The sequence below is a fragment of the Polypterus senegalus genome, chromosome 7 (genome assembly GCF_016835505.1).
Source record: "Polypterus senegalus isolate Bchr_013 chromosome 7, ASM1683550v1, whole genome shotgun sequence".
In the NCBI taxonomy this organism is placed as follows: domain Eukaryota; kingdom Metazoa; phylum Chordata; class Cladistia; order Polypteriformes; family Polypteridae; genus Polypterus; species Polypterus senegalus.
Window position 1 is genome coordinate 67,733,812 of NC_053160.1, and position 20,702 is coordinate 67,754,513.

Sequence of the window (20,702 nt, forward strand, 5' to 3'; positions counted from 1 at the left end):
TCTCTTTCTCATGGGTGGGGGTTAGCTTGATTTGAACCTAGTTTTGTAAAATTTGAATTGCTTGCATGGAATGTTGTTTGATTTTAATAAATTAAAGTAATCTAACAATATAATTTGCCAATTCTGTGCTAAACAGAGAATGAGTTGGTGTATTAACTTCAGTCCACAGCTTTCCTTTTATTGTGATAAAAAAAATCTGAAAATGCAACAGTTTGCACCTATGTGCAGACTTTGTAAATTTGTGGCAAATGGACCTTGGGAGTCACAGCCACCTCATCCTCAAAAAAGTTAATAAACATGCCTACCTGAGTACTTTGTGAATCAATGAACCTTCTTTTGAAAATCCTTCCACTTGGACTTCTAAGGGCTATTGTGAAGACCTAAATAAAATCAAATAAAAAAATAATTACAAGTAGCTGAACCCTTCAAATATAATTCTGTTAACAGCGATGAAGGAGCTAAACTCAGCATATTATAAATCATCAATTTCAATCACAACTGTCTGTTATAAAAAGAGTCAACACAGTGGCACACAGGTTAGCCTCATAGCTCCTGAGCTGGAATGCCAAGCAGATTACATGTTCTCCCTCAGTAATGCAGTTTTACTTCCACTGCCCCAATATGATTATTTGGTTACTCTTATTTTTTCTGTTTTAAACAAACGTGAGTATGCTATACCCAGTCAGGAATCTGTGATCCATTCATGGCTTCTTTTTGTCGCTGCACTGTTGTGCACAATGCTGCTGGGATAGCCTGACTATTATGATAAAGAACTGGATTATCTCCTACCTCCTAAGGTTGGAAGTTCCATGGTCAGTCAGTCTTTATGGATTTTGTATTACATTATTTGAACATGCAGATTTTTCTAGCACACTTGGGCATTGTAAATACATGTACAGTAGGTTAGGTGAACTAACATCCCATTTAGGATTGGTATCTACATTGTGCCTGATGTTGCTGAACAGACCCCAGCTCCCTGGAATTCTGCATTTGGCAAAGCACATGAAGAAATTTTTTAGAGGGATTGAGTTTTGTATCAAGAAAACATCTTTAGCCAACCTTTTTATTTATGCTTGGTATCATACAGAAGGTTGAACAGAACAAGATGAGATTAGATACAAATATTATTTGTACATTTCTCTCTATATATACAGTATATATATATCTATATGTATATATCTATATATATATACTGTATTTATTACCTGGTAGGTAACCACCCACACAATCAGATTGTGATTCAGACTACGAATGCCTTGAATATATATATATATATATATATATATATATATATATATATATATATATATACACACACATACATAAACACACAAATATATAAAAATGGCCATTTTATTAGGTACACCTTGCTAGTACCAAGTTGAACCCCCAGTTGTCTTCAGAACTGCTGTAAGTTTTTGTGACATAGATTAAACAAGGTGCTGGAAACATTGCGCAGGGATTTTGGTCCACATTGACATGATAGCATCATGCAGTTGCTGCAGATTTTTCGGTTGCACATCCATGATGCTAATCTCCTATTCAACCACATCCCAAATGTTATCTATTGGATTGAGATCTGGCGACTATGGAGGCCAATTGAGTACAGTGAAGTCATTATCATGTTCAATAAACAAGTTTGAAATAATTCGAGCTTTGTGACATGGCGCGTAATCCTGCTGGAAGTAGCCATCAGAAGATGGGTACACTATGGTCATAAAGGGATGGATATGGTCACCAACAATACTCAGGTAGGCTGTGGCATTTAAATGATGCTCAACTGGTATTAAGGGGCCCAACATATGCCAAGAAAATATCCCCCACACCATTATACCACCACCAGCCTGAACTGTTGATACAAGGCAGGATGGATCCATGCTTTCATGTTGTTGACACCAAATTCTGACCCTAGCATCTGAACGCTGCAGCATAAATCAAGACTCAGATCAGGCAACGTTTTTTCCAATCTACTGTCCAATTTTGGTGAGCCTGTGTGAATTGTAGCCTCAATTGCCTGTTCTTAGCTGACAGAAGTGGCACCCAGTGTGGTCTCCTGCTGCCATAGCCCATATGCTTCAAGTTTTGACGTATTGTGCATTCAGAGATGTTCTTCTGCCTACTTTGGTTGTAATGAGTGGTTATTTGAATTACTGTTACCTTTATAACAGCTTGAACCAGTCTGGCCATTCTCCTGTGACATCTGGCATCAACAAGGTATTTTTGCCCAGTGAACTGCCACTCACTGGATATTTTTCCCTTTTTCTGACCATACTCTGTAAAAACCCATGAGATTCCCTGCAGATCAGCAGTTTTTCAAATACTCAGACCAGCCCATCTGGCACCAACAACCATGCCATATTCAAAGTCACTTAAATCACCTTTCTTACCCCATTCTGATGCTTGGTTTGAACATCAGCAGGTCGTCTTGACAAAGTCTACGTGCCTAAATGCATTGAGTTGCTGCCATGTGATTGGCTGATTAGACATTTGTGTTAACAAGTAGTTGAACAGGTGTACCTAATAAAGTGGCCAGAGAGAGAGAGAGAGACAGAGAGAGTGTGTGTGTGTGTGTGTTTATATATATATATATTTATTTATTTTTTTTTTCAGATATAAAACAGTGATGAAAAATCTGTAAGCAAAAATAAAGACAAAGGTATTGGAGTTGGAAGTTCCAACTCCATCGCAGCATTAGGTTTAATAAACTGTTCACAAAAAAATTAAATGGTTCAACTGTGGCAAATATTAATGCTCTTCATATCCGAGTAGGCAGGGATTTTCAACAGGGGCTGAAATGTGCTCTGTCAAAGAATCAAGCTATATAACAAATCTACTTTTATATTGCTTTTCTCTAGGAAGTGCTTTCATTTGGTATTGTAGTTATTAATTAATGCTAATCTGGTATTACATTCAATTCCTGCTTAGGTTTATAAATGACCTCTTTAACGGTGTTAAAATTCTGCTCAATTAAACATTAAATTAAACAGATTTGGACATTAAAATCATTTCCTCCCCTTTACCTACTGGTTAATAGAGGTTTAGTACTCTAAGAAGCTCTTTTTAGAATAGTAAAGTCTATCTGAGCCACCACCGTAGTTACAGGGCAACCTGCAAGAAGCAATCATTTGCAGAGAATACAATCTGGCAGCTACTGTAACTCCTAGAAAATAAAAAGCTGTACCTTTAAAACTGGCAGAGTGGATTCAAAAAATGGACAGACTAAAAAGCATACTCACAGAAAAATAACATTAAACTTCAGCTGTTATACAGTTTCTGGAACAATGTTAAAGAATGTAATCAAATTAGTCCATATTACAACAATTATGAATAAAAGTATCCTAGTTCTACATAATGCCTTCAGTTCTATATAATGTAAAATACTTCTTATAATGTATGCTACTTAGGTTAAAGTGATGTTCCCATGGGTTTATTTTAGTATAGTAGGAAGAATTTCTGTTATTTCATAATATTAAATGAACATGTTTTGTTTGTTAATCCATCAATTTATTAATGTTCTAAACCCACTTTTTCCATTAAGCAGTTGTAGAAAGCTAGACTCTATCTGGCTACTTTTGAAGAATGTTATCTTGGATTCATATGGTAAGGTAACTCTGCAAAAGATTTCTAAAACTAACAAATAGTTGCAAAGTAATTTCATTTCCTCAGTTTTGGATGTGTTTAAAGTTAACATGGAGCAGTGCCAAAAGTTACAAGAAACCTTAACCATACCCCTTCCATATCAAACGGAGGTTCTTCTGGCAAAATGACAATCTGTTGGAGGAAAAACATAATAATAAGAATTATAATAAATAAACAGTGTATGAAATCTTACATTCCCCAATGTACAGGTATCACATCTAGGGTTTGTTTGGGTCTTATAGCCATCACTGCAAGACATGTCCAGAATTCTTTGGGCTCTAGAACTGGGAAAGCAGGTAGAAAACCAACTGGGAAGTCCAACAATCTTACATTAAACAATTAAATTTGGTTCAAAGCAAACATATCCACGGAACTATATTAAAAAAATGTTCAATTCAAAACTTTTTCCTCCTGTTAGTCTTATATCAAAAACACAAATGTCATACAACAGTTCACGGTGCGTAATTCCTGTAGATATGACACACTACCAGCTTTTTAGGGCCAATATTTATTGTAAATTTTCCTTTTCTAAACATTCTAAAGACCTATAAAGAAAGTCCTCATTTTAAAAAAGCTACACAAGATGAATGCTACAAAATGTTATTTATTCCACTTAGATGTCCTTAATTAATGTTTAGCTTTACAAATACAAATTGAGGCGACCATTGGCTTCACTCGCCAAACAATGAATGACTACAATTTCAATGAAACAAAATAAATAAATAAAAAATGTAAATATCATTGATTTTAGAAATTAGTTGTGAAAAACATCCATGGGAAGTTCATTCATAGATAAATAGTCCCTGATGGGGAGAGAGATATTCACTGATTTTTCTATCAATATTTCAGAAAAAAAGCATGTGTTTTGCATGTTGTAAGTATACAATTGGGTTTATTTTTTTGTCTATTTTAAGACCCCCTCGCTGACACCATCCCTCCATCACATCCAACATATTATAGATCCTGTTCTCTGTGCTTGAATACAGGTTTGTTTCACAGCTAGGGTGCCTGCTGAGAATTTGCATGTTACCTGACGTCCATTATTAACATTACTTTAGGCATTTGTTAGTCTAACGTATTAGTGACTCATTACCATGATGAGTGAATGCTTTTGGAATCTTAGATGTGTAACCTGCAATGTTACAGCACCATATTAAGGGCTGACTTAGGCCTTGCATTTGTTGCCACTAAGAGATTAAGAATCCTCATAACCCTTAACAGGAGACAGCTAATTAGGGAAAAATGAATAGACTGAACAAAGTTACCTTCTTAGAAGTAATAGGCTTTGGTGAAGGTGGCAATTGGGTAATGCTTTCTGGGAGCTTCCTCCTACATCGTGCTTCTACATTTGGAGACTCAAAAGCAACTTCTGGCTCTTGAGAGGATATGTGCTCTGAATTTTCATCAGCCTTCACAAAATCAAAAGTAAATCATTTTATTTTGGTTAGCTTTGCTACTAACATTAATTTAAATATTGGTAAGCCAGTGGTTATTGAACATCTCTGCACAATTTTTGAATGTATTATTTAAAATTTTTAATACTTTTAGACACAAGGACATTATTCCTGCTACAAATTAGCTTAACATTACTTGTGCTATCATGTAGCTCTCTATACATGGTTATCAGAAATTTAAAATAATTAACTACTGTGTTACTTTACTTAAGTACAATACAATACAGTTTATTTTTGTATAGCCCAAAATCACACAGTAAGTTCCGCAATGGGCTTTAACAGGCCCTGCCTTTTGACAGCCCCCCAGCCTTGACTCTCTGAGAAGACAAGGAAAAACTCCCAATAAAAACCTTGTAGGGAAAAATGGAAGAAACCTCGGGAAAGGCAGTTCAAAGAGAGACCCCTTTCCAGGTAGGTTGGGCGTGCAATGGGTGTCAAAAGTACATTTTCAGTTATTTGTTATGGGGGTATTTTCTGCAGAAAAGGAAATTAAAATTAAAAATCATAAAATGAAAATGCATTCTATGATTTTTTAATTTCCATTTCCTTTTTTTCTAGAAAATACCTCCCATAATTTGCACTTTAGTTGAGTATATTTCATTTAGGACTACTTTTGACTTTTACCCCACTACATTTTTAGGTCAAATAGCATACTTTTTACTTCAATACATTTTCCAGCAAGTCCTCGTTACTTGTTACACAGACCAAAATCAAAGGAATGCTATATATTCACAACACAATAAAATCACAACACTGCACATTTGGCAGGTTGCTTTTATGCTTCCTGCTCACTGTTGAGATATGGAAACTGAATGTGCACATTCCTCACAATTGTATTTGAAAATAGCACATAAAGAAATAGCTGCTTTCAATAATTTTGCTTCAAATTTAAAGAAGAATGTTGAAGTAAGCATTTATTTCCTCTTCTCCAGCAATATATCTTATATAAAGTCCCTCAAGTCACAAAAAGCAGTGCCTTTTTAAAATTTTGTAAAATAACAGCAGAATAGAGGGCTTTTGGAAAAACTGAAAAAAGGTTTCAGAGGTAACCTTGAAATTCACTTCTGGTTATAAAAAAAATAGAAACTTTATTCAGTAAAATGAATGTTGTCTTTTCTAAACACATCCATCCATCCATTTTCCAACCCGCTAAATCCGAACACAGGGTCACGGGGTCTGCTGGAGCCAATCCCAGCCAACACAGGGCACAAGGCAGGAACCAATCCACCACAGGACACACACAAACACACCAAGCACACACTAGGGCCAATTTACAATCGCCAATCCACCTAACCTGCATGTCTTTAGACTGTGGGAGGAATCCGGAGAGCCCGGAGGAAACTCTGACACGGGGAGAACATGCAAACTCCACGCAGGGAGGACCCGGGAAGTGAACCCATGTCTCCTAACTGCGAGGCAGCAGCGCTACCACTGCGCCACCGTACCGCCCTTTCTAAACACATATTGTTCAGAATCAATAGACTTCTGACATATTAGGATTTTAGTAAGAGTACAAAATGTAATTACTATCACTATTATTTGTTCAAATGTTTTGGATAGCACAGACTCACAGATAGTCACAGTGAAGGAAAAAGTCCAACCTTATCAATGACACTTAAAACATTTGAATCTCTTGAAATGTTTAAATCAAAATTTCAATCCCATTACAATTGTTTCTCGCATAATATAAAACATAAATACTGTACTTAAGAATTCCTGTATCTGTCATCTCCAAAAAGTAATACTTGTTCACATTACTAAATCAAACTAATCTTGCATTTCAAAATTTTGCAATTATAATAAAATTTGGTTGAATTTGAATATAAACATAAACCATGTATTTTTAATGTATTAATGTGAATGCAGCATGTAAATATGAAGGATGTTCCACATTAAATTTTAATAATTCTCTGTGCATACAAGTAAGCAAGAGACCTATTTTATTAGAGGAGTTTGCTCACATTCAGAAAAAACAAACAAAAATCTTCAACAATGGTCCACCAAAAATGACACAAACTACTTCTGAGTTTTACAGAAAACAATGACTGTTCATTTGTTATTTCTATTATCTTGTTAAATTGTATTTAATTATTGATGTATGTTTAGTATTACCTTTACATACATCTAACACACAGGCACAAAAAACTTTATCTAATGTATGTTATATTAATGGCTGTATTGATTTAATGTTTTAAAAACAACAACCTGCATTCACATTGAAAGCTAATTAATTTAAACATAAACATAAATATGTTTCATCTCACCCCAAGTACATAACCATGACTTAATTTCCATTTTTCCCCAGTCATCTGATAGAACTTCTCTTCCTTTTTTCTAAGTTTGATTTCTTCTCGTGGATGAAGGACATTTTCCTGGTATGCTACTACCTAAAGGAAATATGCACAACTGCTTACTCACACTTATATCCAAACCTGGTAAAAGCAAGAAGTGAAGGAAGAAAAGTGTTTTTTGTATAACAGGTATTAATGTAGTTTTGACTGTTTTTGCTCTTGTGAAATATGAACAACAGAAAACAAAAAGAACAAGTCTTTAAAATACATACTAGGTTTTCAATAATTATAAAGCATTGTAAGAAAAAGTTAGCCACATAAACACAACAAAATCAGCAGTGCACCATTAATTAAATGTTATATTTGGCTGTCTTATTAATCTGCTTCTGCATGATTGATTGCATTGTGTTTACTTTAATGATTCTTTATACAGCACTTTGACACAACCTCTGTCTTTATAAATAAATAATCTAATTAATCTAACCAAAGAAGCTTCACTTCCTGTAATGGCTTTAAAACATGACATTATTACAAGCCACTTTACACTTCTTATTCTTATTACACTGTCTTATTAATATAAGCATACAATGTGTGTCTGAAAATATGTATCATTCCAAGATTGTACAGTATTTGTCTTAAAGAGACATCACATAATTATGAAAAAATAGATAATGTGATATATTACCTATAGTATGTTTTCTGCAGTAACTCTTATAAAATGACCCAATAATGTTGAAGCAAATAACAATCTTTTTATGAATATTAAAACAAACCCAATTTACTCATCTATTGCTTTCCTTACTCTTGTTCTGTATTCCTCCTGCTTCTCCTTCCTTGCTAGCTGCAGTTTCCTTTCCACCTCTGCATCTGGGACTTAATTAGGAAAACAGCTTTACAGCAGGGAAACATTTCAACTCCTATTAAATCACTTGTAAAATGTTATATTTATGCTTTAATTTATTTTACAAAAACACAGATATGTACCAGGAGTTAAAAAATGCATGCATCTAAAAACTCAGTAACCAACTCAGGTGCTTTCTGCTAAATAGCACTGCAAAGTGTAGAATAATACACAGCACACTGCACAATAAAACTAATGTGTGTACAGGACAGCACACAGGTCTTACTTGTGGGATTCAACAGACTTAATGTTGTGCTCCTAAGTTTACCATTCATTATTAAATTAATTATATCTATTTTTAAGCATGCAGGTGCAGTCCTTCTTGGGTTCCTTCATTAGTTAAAGAAACCACACACTCTGTATCAAATGTAACACAGACTTGGATACAGTAGACAAACCTCAATCAAATTCTTAGGACTGTTGAGTGGTCTCTTAAAGAGGTACATGATCTTTAAATTGATTAAGAGGGCTGTTAGACTGTTTCTTTACTATGCACCTTGTTCCCTCACACATCCCAAGCCTTTACAAATATGCATTTCAGAAACCTCATGGCTACCCTTATTTCCCCACCATCACCTTCTCAAATCTTTAAATTCAGCCATTTAACCTCTACCCATGGTTCCCTTTCAACCATTCAGTGTAGAACGTATTAGAGCAGTAAATGATTCTTGTCAGTTTCTGGTGTCCTTGTGCATATTTCCATGCTATTTCCTTTATTATTGCACAGAATGGTCTTATTCTTCAGAGATTTGCATCTCTACTTTCTTTTCAGATTCTTCAATGGTGGTGTTTTGCGCCACCATCACCTGATCAAGGCACTGTGCATCCACCTGTGATGCGTGAATGAAATCAGGTGCACCAGCTTTTGTTACTTATTTATTACTTACATACTTTAATTTGTTTTAATTTTCTAGTTACAATTTCTTTCACATCTTGTAAAGGCATCTGAGCTATATCACCAAGTATGAAAAAATGCTATAAAAATAAATATTGTTATTGTTCCTAATAATTAAGTGCTGCATCTAACTTCTGGGACTCCCTACATAGCACCAAGTGGGCAGGATAACAACGAGATACAGGGGCCTGCAACACTTCTTGTGTAAAGAATAACCTAACAGACAACTTTCCTAAATAAAGAATTTTTAAACTCCAATGCACCCTTAAATCAAGAGCTCGTTATATCCCATGTGCCCACCCCAATTATTGTTCCTGTGGTGCTTGAATGATAGGCAATATCAGTGCCATCAATTAGGAGTGCCATACTGAAGTCAGGTACAGGGTTCATACAAATTATAAACAGCAACTTTACAAAAACATGTGTATATGAAGAAAGTTATGTAATACCATTTTAATTTTAAGAACCATAATGATGTTGAATTTGTGCAGTAATGAACACAGATACTAGAAAGCTTTCCAACAAGTGCTGCTAGATCTATTACTAGCAAATCGTCACAGTCATTCACCTCACTGCAGCCCATGGAATGGAGTGAGGCTGGATATTGGTGACATGCAGTCACAGCCTCATTAGTCATTCTCACAGCTGATACTGGTTTATATATTATAGTTCAGTCAATCTGGCACATGTGTTGCTCACATATCTTCAAATATTACCTTGATCACTACAGACAAAAAAAAATGAAAATAGTTGTAGAAGCCCAATAGGTCATTCCTTCAAGTATGACACATGAAGTGATAAAGCGTATGTAAACAGTATTACTAAATAGTACCTAATGAAGAGATTAAGTTAAATTGGGGACGTTTTTTAATGATCAATATTATTATTAGACTAAATCTGTCAACTGTCATGTATTTCAGGTAAAGCTTAATTTTTGTCATGTTTCCCTGTAAGCAGGCCTTCATCTTCTTCTTCAGTATAACAAGGCATAGCAGTTCAATTTATATCCCTTTAATAATACTAATAACAGGATCATCTCCAGACAGAAGAGCAGCTTCCGCGAAAGGCTGCTGTCACTGTCCTGCTCCACTGACAGACTGAGGAGATCGTTCCTCCCCCACACTATGCAACTCTTCAATTCCACCCGGGGCGGTAAATGTTAACATTATACAAAGTTATTGTCTGTTATACCTGCATTTTTATCACTCTTTAATTTAATATTGTTCATTATGTATGCTGCTGCCGTAGTATGTGAATTTCCCCTTGGGATTAATAAAGTATCTATCTATCTATTTGTCTTACTGAATTTACTTTAGGCAACCTCCAAACTGAATTATTTTAAGAATACAAAGTATCAGTGAGGGAACTCAAAACACACTATAAATCAGGGAAGTTATCCTGCATGCTGTACTAAAGACCAGAATACAACAGATGACAGCTTTCAGGAATAAATAATATTCTGCATTCAAGGAAAATATATTCCTCTAGATGATAACACTATTGTTGATCGATAAAAGGCAGTAACCAGTCAGGAGTGAATTGTCCTTGATTTATGAAAAGAAGGCAATTAAGTTATTCCTATTTCAAATTACAAGTATGGCAACAGGACATTGTGCAAACAGTGTTAATGTTGCTCTTTTCTATTGTGCCCAGAAAGAAAAAAATATATAGATTGTTCTTAAAAGGCCAAGAAGAGTCAGGGCCAAAAATCAGGATTGAAAATAAAGAGTAAGCAAGTAAGGAGTTTTTTAAATATCCCAAAAATATCCATGTTTTTTACTTGCAATAGGGTCACTAGCAATCTACATGGCAATAATAAAGAAAACAACAGCATCTTTGTTTAAAACAACACAAAATGAAAGGTCAGATAAAAATTCTAAATTTCATTGCACTAAAATCAAAAATAAATAAAATGAATGAATTACAATAAAAATAATTCCAAATAACAAGCATCACAACTATTATGGACACTCTGAATCAAACGTAAGTGACCTGAGGGCTTGGAAAAGAAAGGACATGGAGATGAATATACCATGAATACCAGGCAAAAGACCCCATATTGACAGACAAAAAAAATAATTTTTGAAATTGTTGCAGATTTATTAAAAAAGCAAAACTGAAATATCACATGGTCCTAAGTATTCAGACCCTTTGCTCAGTATTTAGTAGAAGCACCCTTTTGAGCTAATACAGCCATGAGTCTTCTTGGGAAAGATGCAACAAGTTTTTCACACCTGGATTTGGGGATCCTCTGCCATTCCTCCTTGCAGATCCTCTCCGGTTCTGTCAGGTTGGATTGTAAACGTTGGTGGACAGCCATTTTTAGGTCTCTCCAGAGATGCTCAATTGGGTTTAAGTCAGGGCTCTGGCTGGGCCATTCAAGAACAGTCACAGAGGTGTTGTGAAGCCACTCCTTCGTTATTTTAGCTGTGTGCATAGGGTCATTGTCTTGTTGGAAGGTAAACCTTCGGCCCAGTCTGAGGTCCTTAGCACTCTGGAGAAGGTTTTCGTCCAGGATATCCCTGTACTTGGTCATTCATTTTTCCCTCGACTGCAACCAGTCGTCCTGTCCCTGCAGCTGAAAAACACCCCCACAGCATGATGCTGCCACCGCCATGCTTCACTGTGGGGACTGTATTGAACAAGTGATGAGCAGTGCCTGGTTGTCTCCACACATACCGCTTAGAATTAAGGCCAAAAAGTTCTATCTTGGTCTCATCAGACCAGAGAATCTTATTTCTCACCATCTCAGAGTCCTTCAGGTGTCTTTTAGCAAACTCCATGCGGGCTGTCATGTGTCTTGCCTCTCCTCAATGTGTGGAGATTACTTTTGAGAATGCAACGTATAGTTTTGTCCAGGAGAAAACCAATGTTGCCTCAAATCAATGGCAAACTTTTGTAGGGTCTGTCCCTGAGACTTATTAATTGTCATCGCGAAGCAGAGCCTTACTGGAAATTTGAGGCATTTGAATTGAAATGGGAGATCAGAGGGTATAACGGTGATGCGAGGAATACATTCAGAGTGTGGCGCTCTGCTGTTTTTTTGTGTAGCTGCATTCACACAGCTTCTCCGCTGCTTTATAAACGAACGCCATATAAGGCCGTCGTTTCTCCTTGCTTCGCGGTTCTGTACTGTTTTATTGTTCGTTTATTACGATTGTTATAGTTATTGTGTAGCTATTCGAGACTTACTTTACTGTTCAGGTACCCATTTTCTTTATGTAATCCACGGCTTTTACGCTATTTTTTGTTCGTTTATTTCAATTATAGATATTGATTGATTCCCTTCTTTAGCTGACTGCCTGCTCATATACGGCGCTCAGCTGTTTTTTGTGAAGCAGCCTTTACACAGCTTCTCCGCTGTTTTATAAACGAATGACATATAAAGCCATCCTTTTTCCTTGCTTTGCCAAGGAAGCAGCCTTTTTATTTAATCCATGGGTTCTCTGCTGTTTTATTGTTCGTTTATTACGATTATTATAGTTCTCTTTATATATCACGTTGTCAGTTCAGCACTCTGGTTGTAATATGACGAAGCTGCGCGAGTTCACTCTTGAGAATGCAACGTACAGTTGTCCAGGAGAAAAGCAACCTTGCCTGAAATCAATGGTAACCTTTTTGTAGGATCTGTCCCTGAGACTTATTACTTCTTATCGCGAAGCAGAGCCTTACTGGAAATTGGATGCATCTGAATTGAAATGGGAGATCAGAGGATGTAATGGGGATGTGAGGAATACATTGAGTGTGGAGAAACTCTAGAGACAGCGTGTGTATTAACTTGTGAATTTTTCTGTGAGTATTTGGTGGCAGCGTGACGAAGTTGCTTCTGCAAGACCGCGTTAACTGTGGAGCTCAGCTCGGAGCATATTCTTTTCCTACTTTGTCAATTGTGTAATGCGTTTTTTGAACAGCTAAGACCCGGCACTTAAAAGTTTCTCGCTACAGCAATTTTAACTCCGTTACAAAGTGATCCAAAGTCTCGTTTATAACTCGTGTCTTCTCATTAAACTTGTATCTCGTGAATAAAGTATTCAGCGTTTTTCTTCAGCGCTCTTTGGGAGCTCTTCCTTCTTTTCTATGTACTGCGGTCACAGTCAGTTCACGTGATTACGTGGGAGGCGTGATGATGTCACACGCAGCTCCGCCCCCCATGGCCATCAAGCTAAAGTCCATTACAGTATATGGAGAAAAATAGGTTCCAGTTATGACCATTACGCGTAAAGTTTCGAAATAAAGCCTGCCCAACTTTTGTAAGTAAGCTGTAAGGAATGAGCCTGCCAAATTTCAGCCTTCTACCTACACAGGAAGTTGGAGAATTAGTGATGAGTGAGTGAGTGAGTGAGGACTTTGCCTTTTATTAGTATAGATTAAAGTATTACATTTCGTAAGTCTCAAAAAACTGACAGTAAAGGTCGCATTAGCGCAAACAAACAGAAATTATTACTTGGTGAAATAACAGAACAGCGAAAAGAGAACAAATATATTGTTCGGATTTAAGCTTTAAGTCGGAGACTTGTAGATCGTCTAATTCGTGTTGCCATCAAGGAAAAGTAGTGTTTCTTACCAATGAAGACGTGTATCCGTGAGAATTAAAAAATTTGTTGTTTGGTGAAAGTGAAATCCCGTGAGAGAAAATTTCATGCCCCACAAGACAAGACTTTATGCAAAGAGATTTTGAAAAGTCCTGCCCACATCTAAAACATTTACAAACACGCACACAGTTCAATCATTTCTCATTTCTGTGAATGCTATTGTCAGACACAGTTCATGTAGAGAGAAGGAAACGAGATTCACTCACGGGCAGTTATATGTTGCTTTGTCACGATGTAATTCCAAACACAGAATCAAAATTCAATGTGATATTGACAAAAAGGTAAAAGCGAAAAGAGATTGAATATATGGACATAGGTGATATGACAGAAGTATGTAGATATTGTTTGGCTTTAAACTTTAAGTCTGAGACTTGTAGATCGTCTAATTCGTATTGCCATCAGGGAAAAATAGTGTTTCTGCCCAATGAAGAGGCCTATCCGCGAGAATTAAAAGTTCTGTTGTTTGGCGAAAGTTAAATCCACATACACGAACGGAAGAGATGCAAAGTTGCTGGCGCGTTGTGCTGGCAAGCAAAGCCCCCTAGTGTACTATAAGTTGGTCCCGATCTAATTATACAATGTTCATTGCACTATAACTTATTAAATTTATTACATAGAAAATCACCCGAAAAATCCTGGACCACTGAGAAGTGTGTGAACTGACGACATGAAGAATCGTCTTTGCGTCGAACTGGAATCGTCCCCACATAAACCAAAGTCATCCAGATGATCTGAATCTGCATAATTAGATCTGGACCACCCTGTATAATTTAAATGGAGTTACACATGAATGAAGTGGATAATACTGCTGCCTCATAGTTCAAATCCCAACCTTGGATAGTACTTGTTTACATGTTCTTCCATATTGAAAGATGTGCTGCTTAGGTACAATTCTTAGCTAAACACATTTTCAGCAGAATATATTTAAACTTCATATCATGTTAATATATAAAAGAAAAGTGCTTTTTAGAATCAACATCACGAAAGAATGTGTACTCTGTCAGAAATGCATACCAATGTCTTCAGGGAAGTGTTTCGGAGGAGTCCATACTACAGACTTGATCCGAGGGATAACAGTGGAAACAAGCCAGGTGACAAAACCAAGAAAAAGAAGGAACCGTCCAAAGAGTAATAACAGCCCTCGGATACCTGGAGAAGACAACAAATATTTGATGAATTCTCTGCCCAGAAGATTACAGTATTAAGTTTATAAATAATGTGTTCCATGTTTTCATATAATTATACTTTCATGTAAAAAGTACTGTGACCATAATGCATACAATTACCACATTTTATATCTCACATATTATCTATATATATATATATATATCTATCCTATCTATCTATATCTCTCTAACTACAGTCATATGAATAAGTTCATTTAATTCTTTAGTTTCTTAATTCTTTGGATTTTTGTTTATCATTAGCTGAGCTTTCAAAGTAGCAACTTCCTTTTAATATTTGACATTCCTTATGGAAACAGTAGTTTCAGCAGTAGTATTTCAGCAGTGACATTAAGTTTATTGGATTAACAGAAAATAAGCAATATGCATCATAACAAAATTAGACAGGTGCATAAATTTGGGCACCCCAACAGAGATATTACATCAATACATAGTTGGGCCTCCGTTTGCAAATATAACAGCCTCTAGACGCCTCCTATAGCCTTTGATGAGTGTCTGGATTCTGGATGGAGGTATTTTTGACCATTCTTCCATATAAAATCTCTCCAGTTCAGTTAAATTTGATGGCTGCCGAGCATGGATAGTCTGCTTCAAATCATCCCATAGATTTTCGATGATATTCAAGTCAAGGGACTGTGATGGCCATTCCAGAACACTGTACTTCTCCCTCTGCATGAATGCCTTTGTAGATTTCGAACTGTGTTTTGGGTCATTGTCTTGTTGGAATATCCAACCCCTGCGTAACTTCAACTTTGTGACTCATGCTTGAACATTATCCTGAAGAATTTGTTGATACTGGGTTAAATTCATCTGATCCTCGACTTTAACAATTGCCCCAGTCCCTGAACTAGCCCCACGGTATGATGGAACCTCCACCAAATTTGACAGTAGGTAGCAGGTGTTTTTCTTGGAATGTAGTGTTCTTCTTCTGCCATGCAAAGCACTTTTTGTCTCATCAGTCCAAAGCACTGTGTTCCAAAATGAATCTGGCTTGTCTAAATGAGCGTTTGCATACAACAAGCGACTCTGTTTGTGGTGTGAGTGCACAATGGGCTTCTTTCTCATCACCCTGCCATACAGATGTTCTTTGTGCAAATTGCGCTGAATTGTAGAACAATGTACAGATACACCATCTGCAGCAAGATGTTCTTGCAGGTCTTTGGCGGTGATCTGTGGGTTGTCTGTAACCATTCTCACAATCCTGCGCATATGCCGCTCCTGTATTTTTCTTGGCCTGCCAGACCTGGGTTTAACAGCAACTGTGCCTGTGGCCTTCCATTTCCTGATTACATTCCTTACAGTTGAAACTAACAGTTTACACCTCTGAGGTAGCTTTTGTATTGAGCAGTTACATTAATTCAAATCAGCAAAATTACAAGGGGACCCAAATTTTTGCACAGCCAGGTTTTCACATTTGATTTAATTTCATACAACTAAATACTACTTCACTAAAAATCTTTATTTGGAAAACACCCCAGTACTCAGATGTGAATGAAAGAAATACCACCATTATCTTTTTGTTGAAAGTAAATTATTATGTAGGCTGAGAGGGGTTCCCAAGCTTTTTCATATGACTGTATCATATATTATATATATCCATCCATCCATCCATCATCCAACCCGTTATATCCTAACTACAGGGTCAGGGGGGTCTGCTGGAGCCAATCCCAACCAACACAGGGTGCAATTCAGAAAACAAACCCCGGGCAGGGCGCCAGCCACCGCAGTATTTATATATATATATATATATATATATATATATATATATATATATATATATATATATATATATATATATAAATATATATAAATATATATATACATACACACACACACACACATACAGTAAATACACACACACACATATTTTTGGTCCTAAGTGAAGATATTACTTTTATCACAAGTTTAGCAGTAAGGCACTAGTAATACAGAAACAGAAGGTTGTTAAAATGTCAAAATCGTAATTGCATATTGCTTATTAAATGAATGATTAAAGATGTTTCTATATTTAAAGTATGCTTGTAGAAATGCACTCTACGTATTGCAAAACTTTATTCTATATTTCCATTAATAACACAGATCGATTACTGCCTTTTACATTATTTTAAGTAAATAACCAATAGTTTCCAGAAAAACAGCACATAGAAATGGGTATATTAGATTGTCAGAATAAATAAATAAGATAAACATAACATATAAATTGTAGCACATTAGAAAAATGTTGATGAGAGCAAGCCATTCAATCCAACAAAGCTTGCAAGTCCAACTATATCTACTTAATTCCTCCAAAGTAACATCAAGTCAAACTTTAACGGTTCCAAAAGTTCTACTGTCTACCACTCTACCTGGTAACTAAATTCCATATGTCTATAGTTATTTGTGGGGAAAAAAACTTTCTCATGAAGAAAAATTTACTAATATTTGTATGAAATTTACCCATAGCAAGTTTCCAACTCTGCTCCCATGTTCATTATTAAGACTTTTTAAAGTATAAGTCTCAATCCACTGTACTAATTCCTTTTTATAATTTGAAACACTTCAATCCTAACACTTCTTAATCTCCATTGCCTAAACTGTATTTTTTCATCTCCTTTAATCTTTCCTCATATCTCATCTCCTGCAGTCCTGGAATCTGCCTTGTCACTCCTCTCTGGACGTTTGCTAGCACTGCTGTATCTTTTTGTAGCCCAGAGATGAAAACTGCATATAGTACTCTGGGTGTGGGCTCGCTACTACATTACAAAGCTATAAAATATTTTTTACATGTACATTTATACAGTCTTACTACATAATCAGCGTTCAAAGTTCAAATGTATTGTCACATGTATAAACATAACTACACGAATAAAAAAAAGTGAAGGACTGAGAATTACTCATCCTCTTCAGGCTTCATCTCATTTTAATGACATCCTTGGAAAGTAAAAATTCTATGATATAAGAATGACAAACTAAAAACACTAACAACCCATAAAACTGTTTTTAAATAAAGTTTGTTATTGGAGGATTGGCATCTAATTAAGCAATCATGTTGCAACAAAAACCTGAGGCCACTATGGCCCTCCAGGATTGACTTTGCCCAGATCTGGCAAAAAGCAGGTGAATGTATGATGCTACTATCAGCAACCAGGCAATATTTTTTAAGAAATTCAATACAATTCAAACATTTTTGTTCTTATGCGGTGAGAACATGCTTTAGTAGAGGTTTTTACATTAAGGATGATCCTTTAAAGTTAGATGCAGAAAGGTTGTGTTTTAACTGTACAAAGATGAGCCTTTGAAAAGATTTGTAATCAGTTAAAAACAAATTGATTTGTGTAAAATGCATAAAATAGTACTTAAACTGTGTTTCTATCTAATCACTGTTTTGGGCTATCCTGATTTTTTTAAGTAGTTCAGTTTAGATATGTGTCATTACATTCAATTCCTAAAAAGTCATTTTATTTTTAACAGCCTTATGGGATCATTCATATCACGTCTATTTCTTGAAAATCCGATGAATGACTGCCTGTAAAAAAAATAGTTAAAGGATAGCAGAGACCCCTGGTATTTCCTGACGACTACAAACCTGCAAAAAAAAAAAAAACCTTATTTGCAGTTATCTAAAATACATATATTGCGAAGTCAACTCGCTGCAGCAAGTTAGTGAGCAGTGTGCACACCGTTTGCATCAATTTAACTTTATTTTAACTTAATCCTGATACTCTGTATGTTCAATTCTTCATAATAACTATTCATAGTGGCTCTAAAATCCGTACTGACCCCAACTCTCTTCTGTTTCTTTTTCCGTTTTTGTGGTGGCGGCCTGCGCCACCACCACCTACTCAAAGCATCATGATGCACCAACATTGATGGACTGAAAGCCAGAAGTCTACGTGACCATCATCATCAGGTCCTTCCATGAAAACCCTAAATACAAAGAGGATTATTTCATTTATGTTAGGTAGATTGCCCAGAGGGGACTGGGCGGTCTCGTGGTCTGGAACCCCTACAGATTTTATTTTTTTCTCCAGCATTTGGAGTTTTTTTTTGTTTTTTCTGTCCACCCTGGCCATCGGACCTTACTTATTCTATGTTAATTAATGTTGACTTATGTTTATTTTTTATTGTCTTCTATTCTTCTATTCATTTTGTAAAGCACTTTGAGCTACATTTTTTGTATGAAAATGTGCTATATAAATAAATGTTGATTGATTGATTGATATATATGTAAGATGCATTTGTTCAAAGTTCAATGAGATAATGTTATGTAAGCTTCCCAAATGTCATAACCGCAGCCGGCAGCAGTTATGTGCGAATGACAGCAAATTAGAGACTTAATGTATAAAATACAAATCCTTCACAATACCAATGCATTCCTTGTCCAAGTCGTGTTGTGCAATCTGACATTCGGATGAAGGTAAAACTAATCAGCAGGAGTGACACTGGGACATCGCACCCCTGGAAGGCTTAATGCGCAATATAATGTTTGCATATACAGTATATTCTAAGATTTCTTAAGTATGTTTAACTGCTGCCAAATACGCTTCATATTGCAAATTAATTCGTTTTAAGCGTTTCAAGTATGACGTTAACAAACTAATATGTTTACATTTTTATGTGAATAATGTCATTAATGTTTAACTACGCAATGCACACACTCAGAACTGTAATGCACTTAGGCAATAGTCGGCTATAGATTGCTTCGCAGCCTGTTCTTTTTATTGATTCACTAAATTCTTCTCGATCACCTGCTGAAAACAATGACACCGTTCCTGTTACCTGTTCTTTTATTGTGCGACAATAAAACTGTTAACTTTTCAAACTTGTTCCATTTGTGAATTTCCTCTTGGGATTAATAAAGTATCTATCTATCTATCTATCTATATTACAACATAGACAAAGTCACAAGTACTCATTCTGCCGATGTTGCACGATCCTCTGTGCTTTTTGGAGCCCCGATTGATGTTATCGACGATCGGCTGTCAGGGCTGTTTAAATCTCACGCCTCGAGTCTATAACGAGAAACCCTTGTGCCCCGTCTGGCAAAGGGGGCTTATTCAAGTGAGGTTTATTGAGCCAAGTCTCGACTTCATAAGCACGGTTCGTGGAATACCTCCCGGTCTTTTTCAACAAAACAGTAATAATGTTTTGTAATAATACTGCAAGAAGTATTTCTACTCGTTTCATTGCATCGAGTCACAAAGTTAAATACAAACCAAATATCAAAAATATATGTGGTAAAAAAGTTATGGGCTAATTTTTGCACACTTCCTGGTGGTCTGTTTGTTTCATTTACTATAAACCCGAATTAGTGCGAGCGTCTGACGTCATCGACATTTCGGCAACCAACTGTTCCTCTTCGCATAACTCTCCAGGACCGTCACAATAAATAAGCCCGCAGTTAGCAGCTTTCTTACCAATATTCGAGCTCTTCCAGGTGGTCAAACCGATAAAAGATATCGACACAAACGCGAAAGCCAAAACAATCCTAGAGGAAACCATCTTTTAAAAATAGGAGACGCCGCGCTTCCGCAAAGTTTTCTGGGAAATGTAGTTTACATGCAAGACCCGGATATAATCAACAAAAATGCGTTTGACAAGGACAGCTAGAATGTCATTAAGGGCAACCGTAGTTAAAAGCGCAATACTTTAATACGCGTTGTCTTGTAAAAGTAGGCGAGTCGATGATGAGCCCAATTACTGTACTGCCAAGAGTCGTTTGATAGCTACACTTTATTTTCTACTGAAGAATTAAATGGCAAGTCCG

The 20,702-nt window shown here is 36.1% G+C and overlaps 1 protein-coding gene across 1 annotated transcript in view; it reads right to left on the bottom strand.

Annotated features, from left to right (window-relative positions):
• The window catches only part of ubxn8 (UBX domain protein 8), a 43,968-nt gene extending 23,505 nt beyond the window's left edge, over positions 1-20,463 (bottom strand). The window contains exons 1-7 of the mRNA XM_039758785.1: positions 20,353-20,463; positions 14,787-14,921; positions 8,187-8,257; positions 7,358-7,480; positions 4,905-5,048; positions 3,730-3,771; positions 306-380 (exon numbers count right to left, since the gene is read on the bottom strand). Of these exons, the coding sequence (XP_039614719.1) occupies positions 306-380; positions 3,730-3,771; positions 4,905-5,048; positions 7,358-7,480; positions 8,187-8,257; positions 14,787-14,921; positions 20,353-20,437 (675 nt within the window). The 5' untranslated portion in view covers positions 20,438-20,463. The remainder of the gene's footprint in view (positions 1-305; positions 381-3,729; positions 3,772-4,904; positions 5,049-7,357; positions 7,481-8,186; positions 8,258-14,786; positions 14,922-20,352) is intronic.
• Between the last annotated feature and the right edge of the window lie 239 nt (positions 20,464-20,702).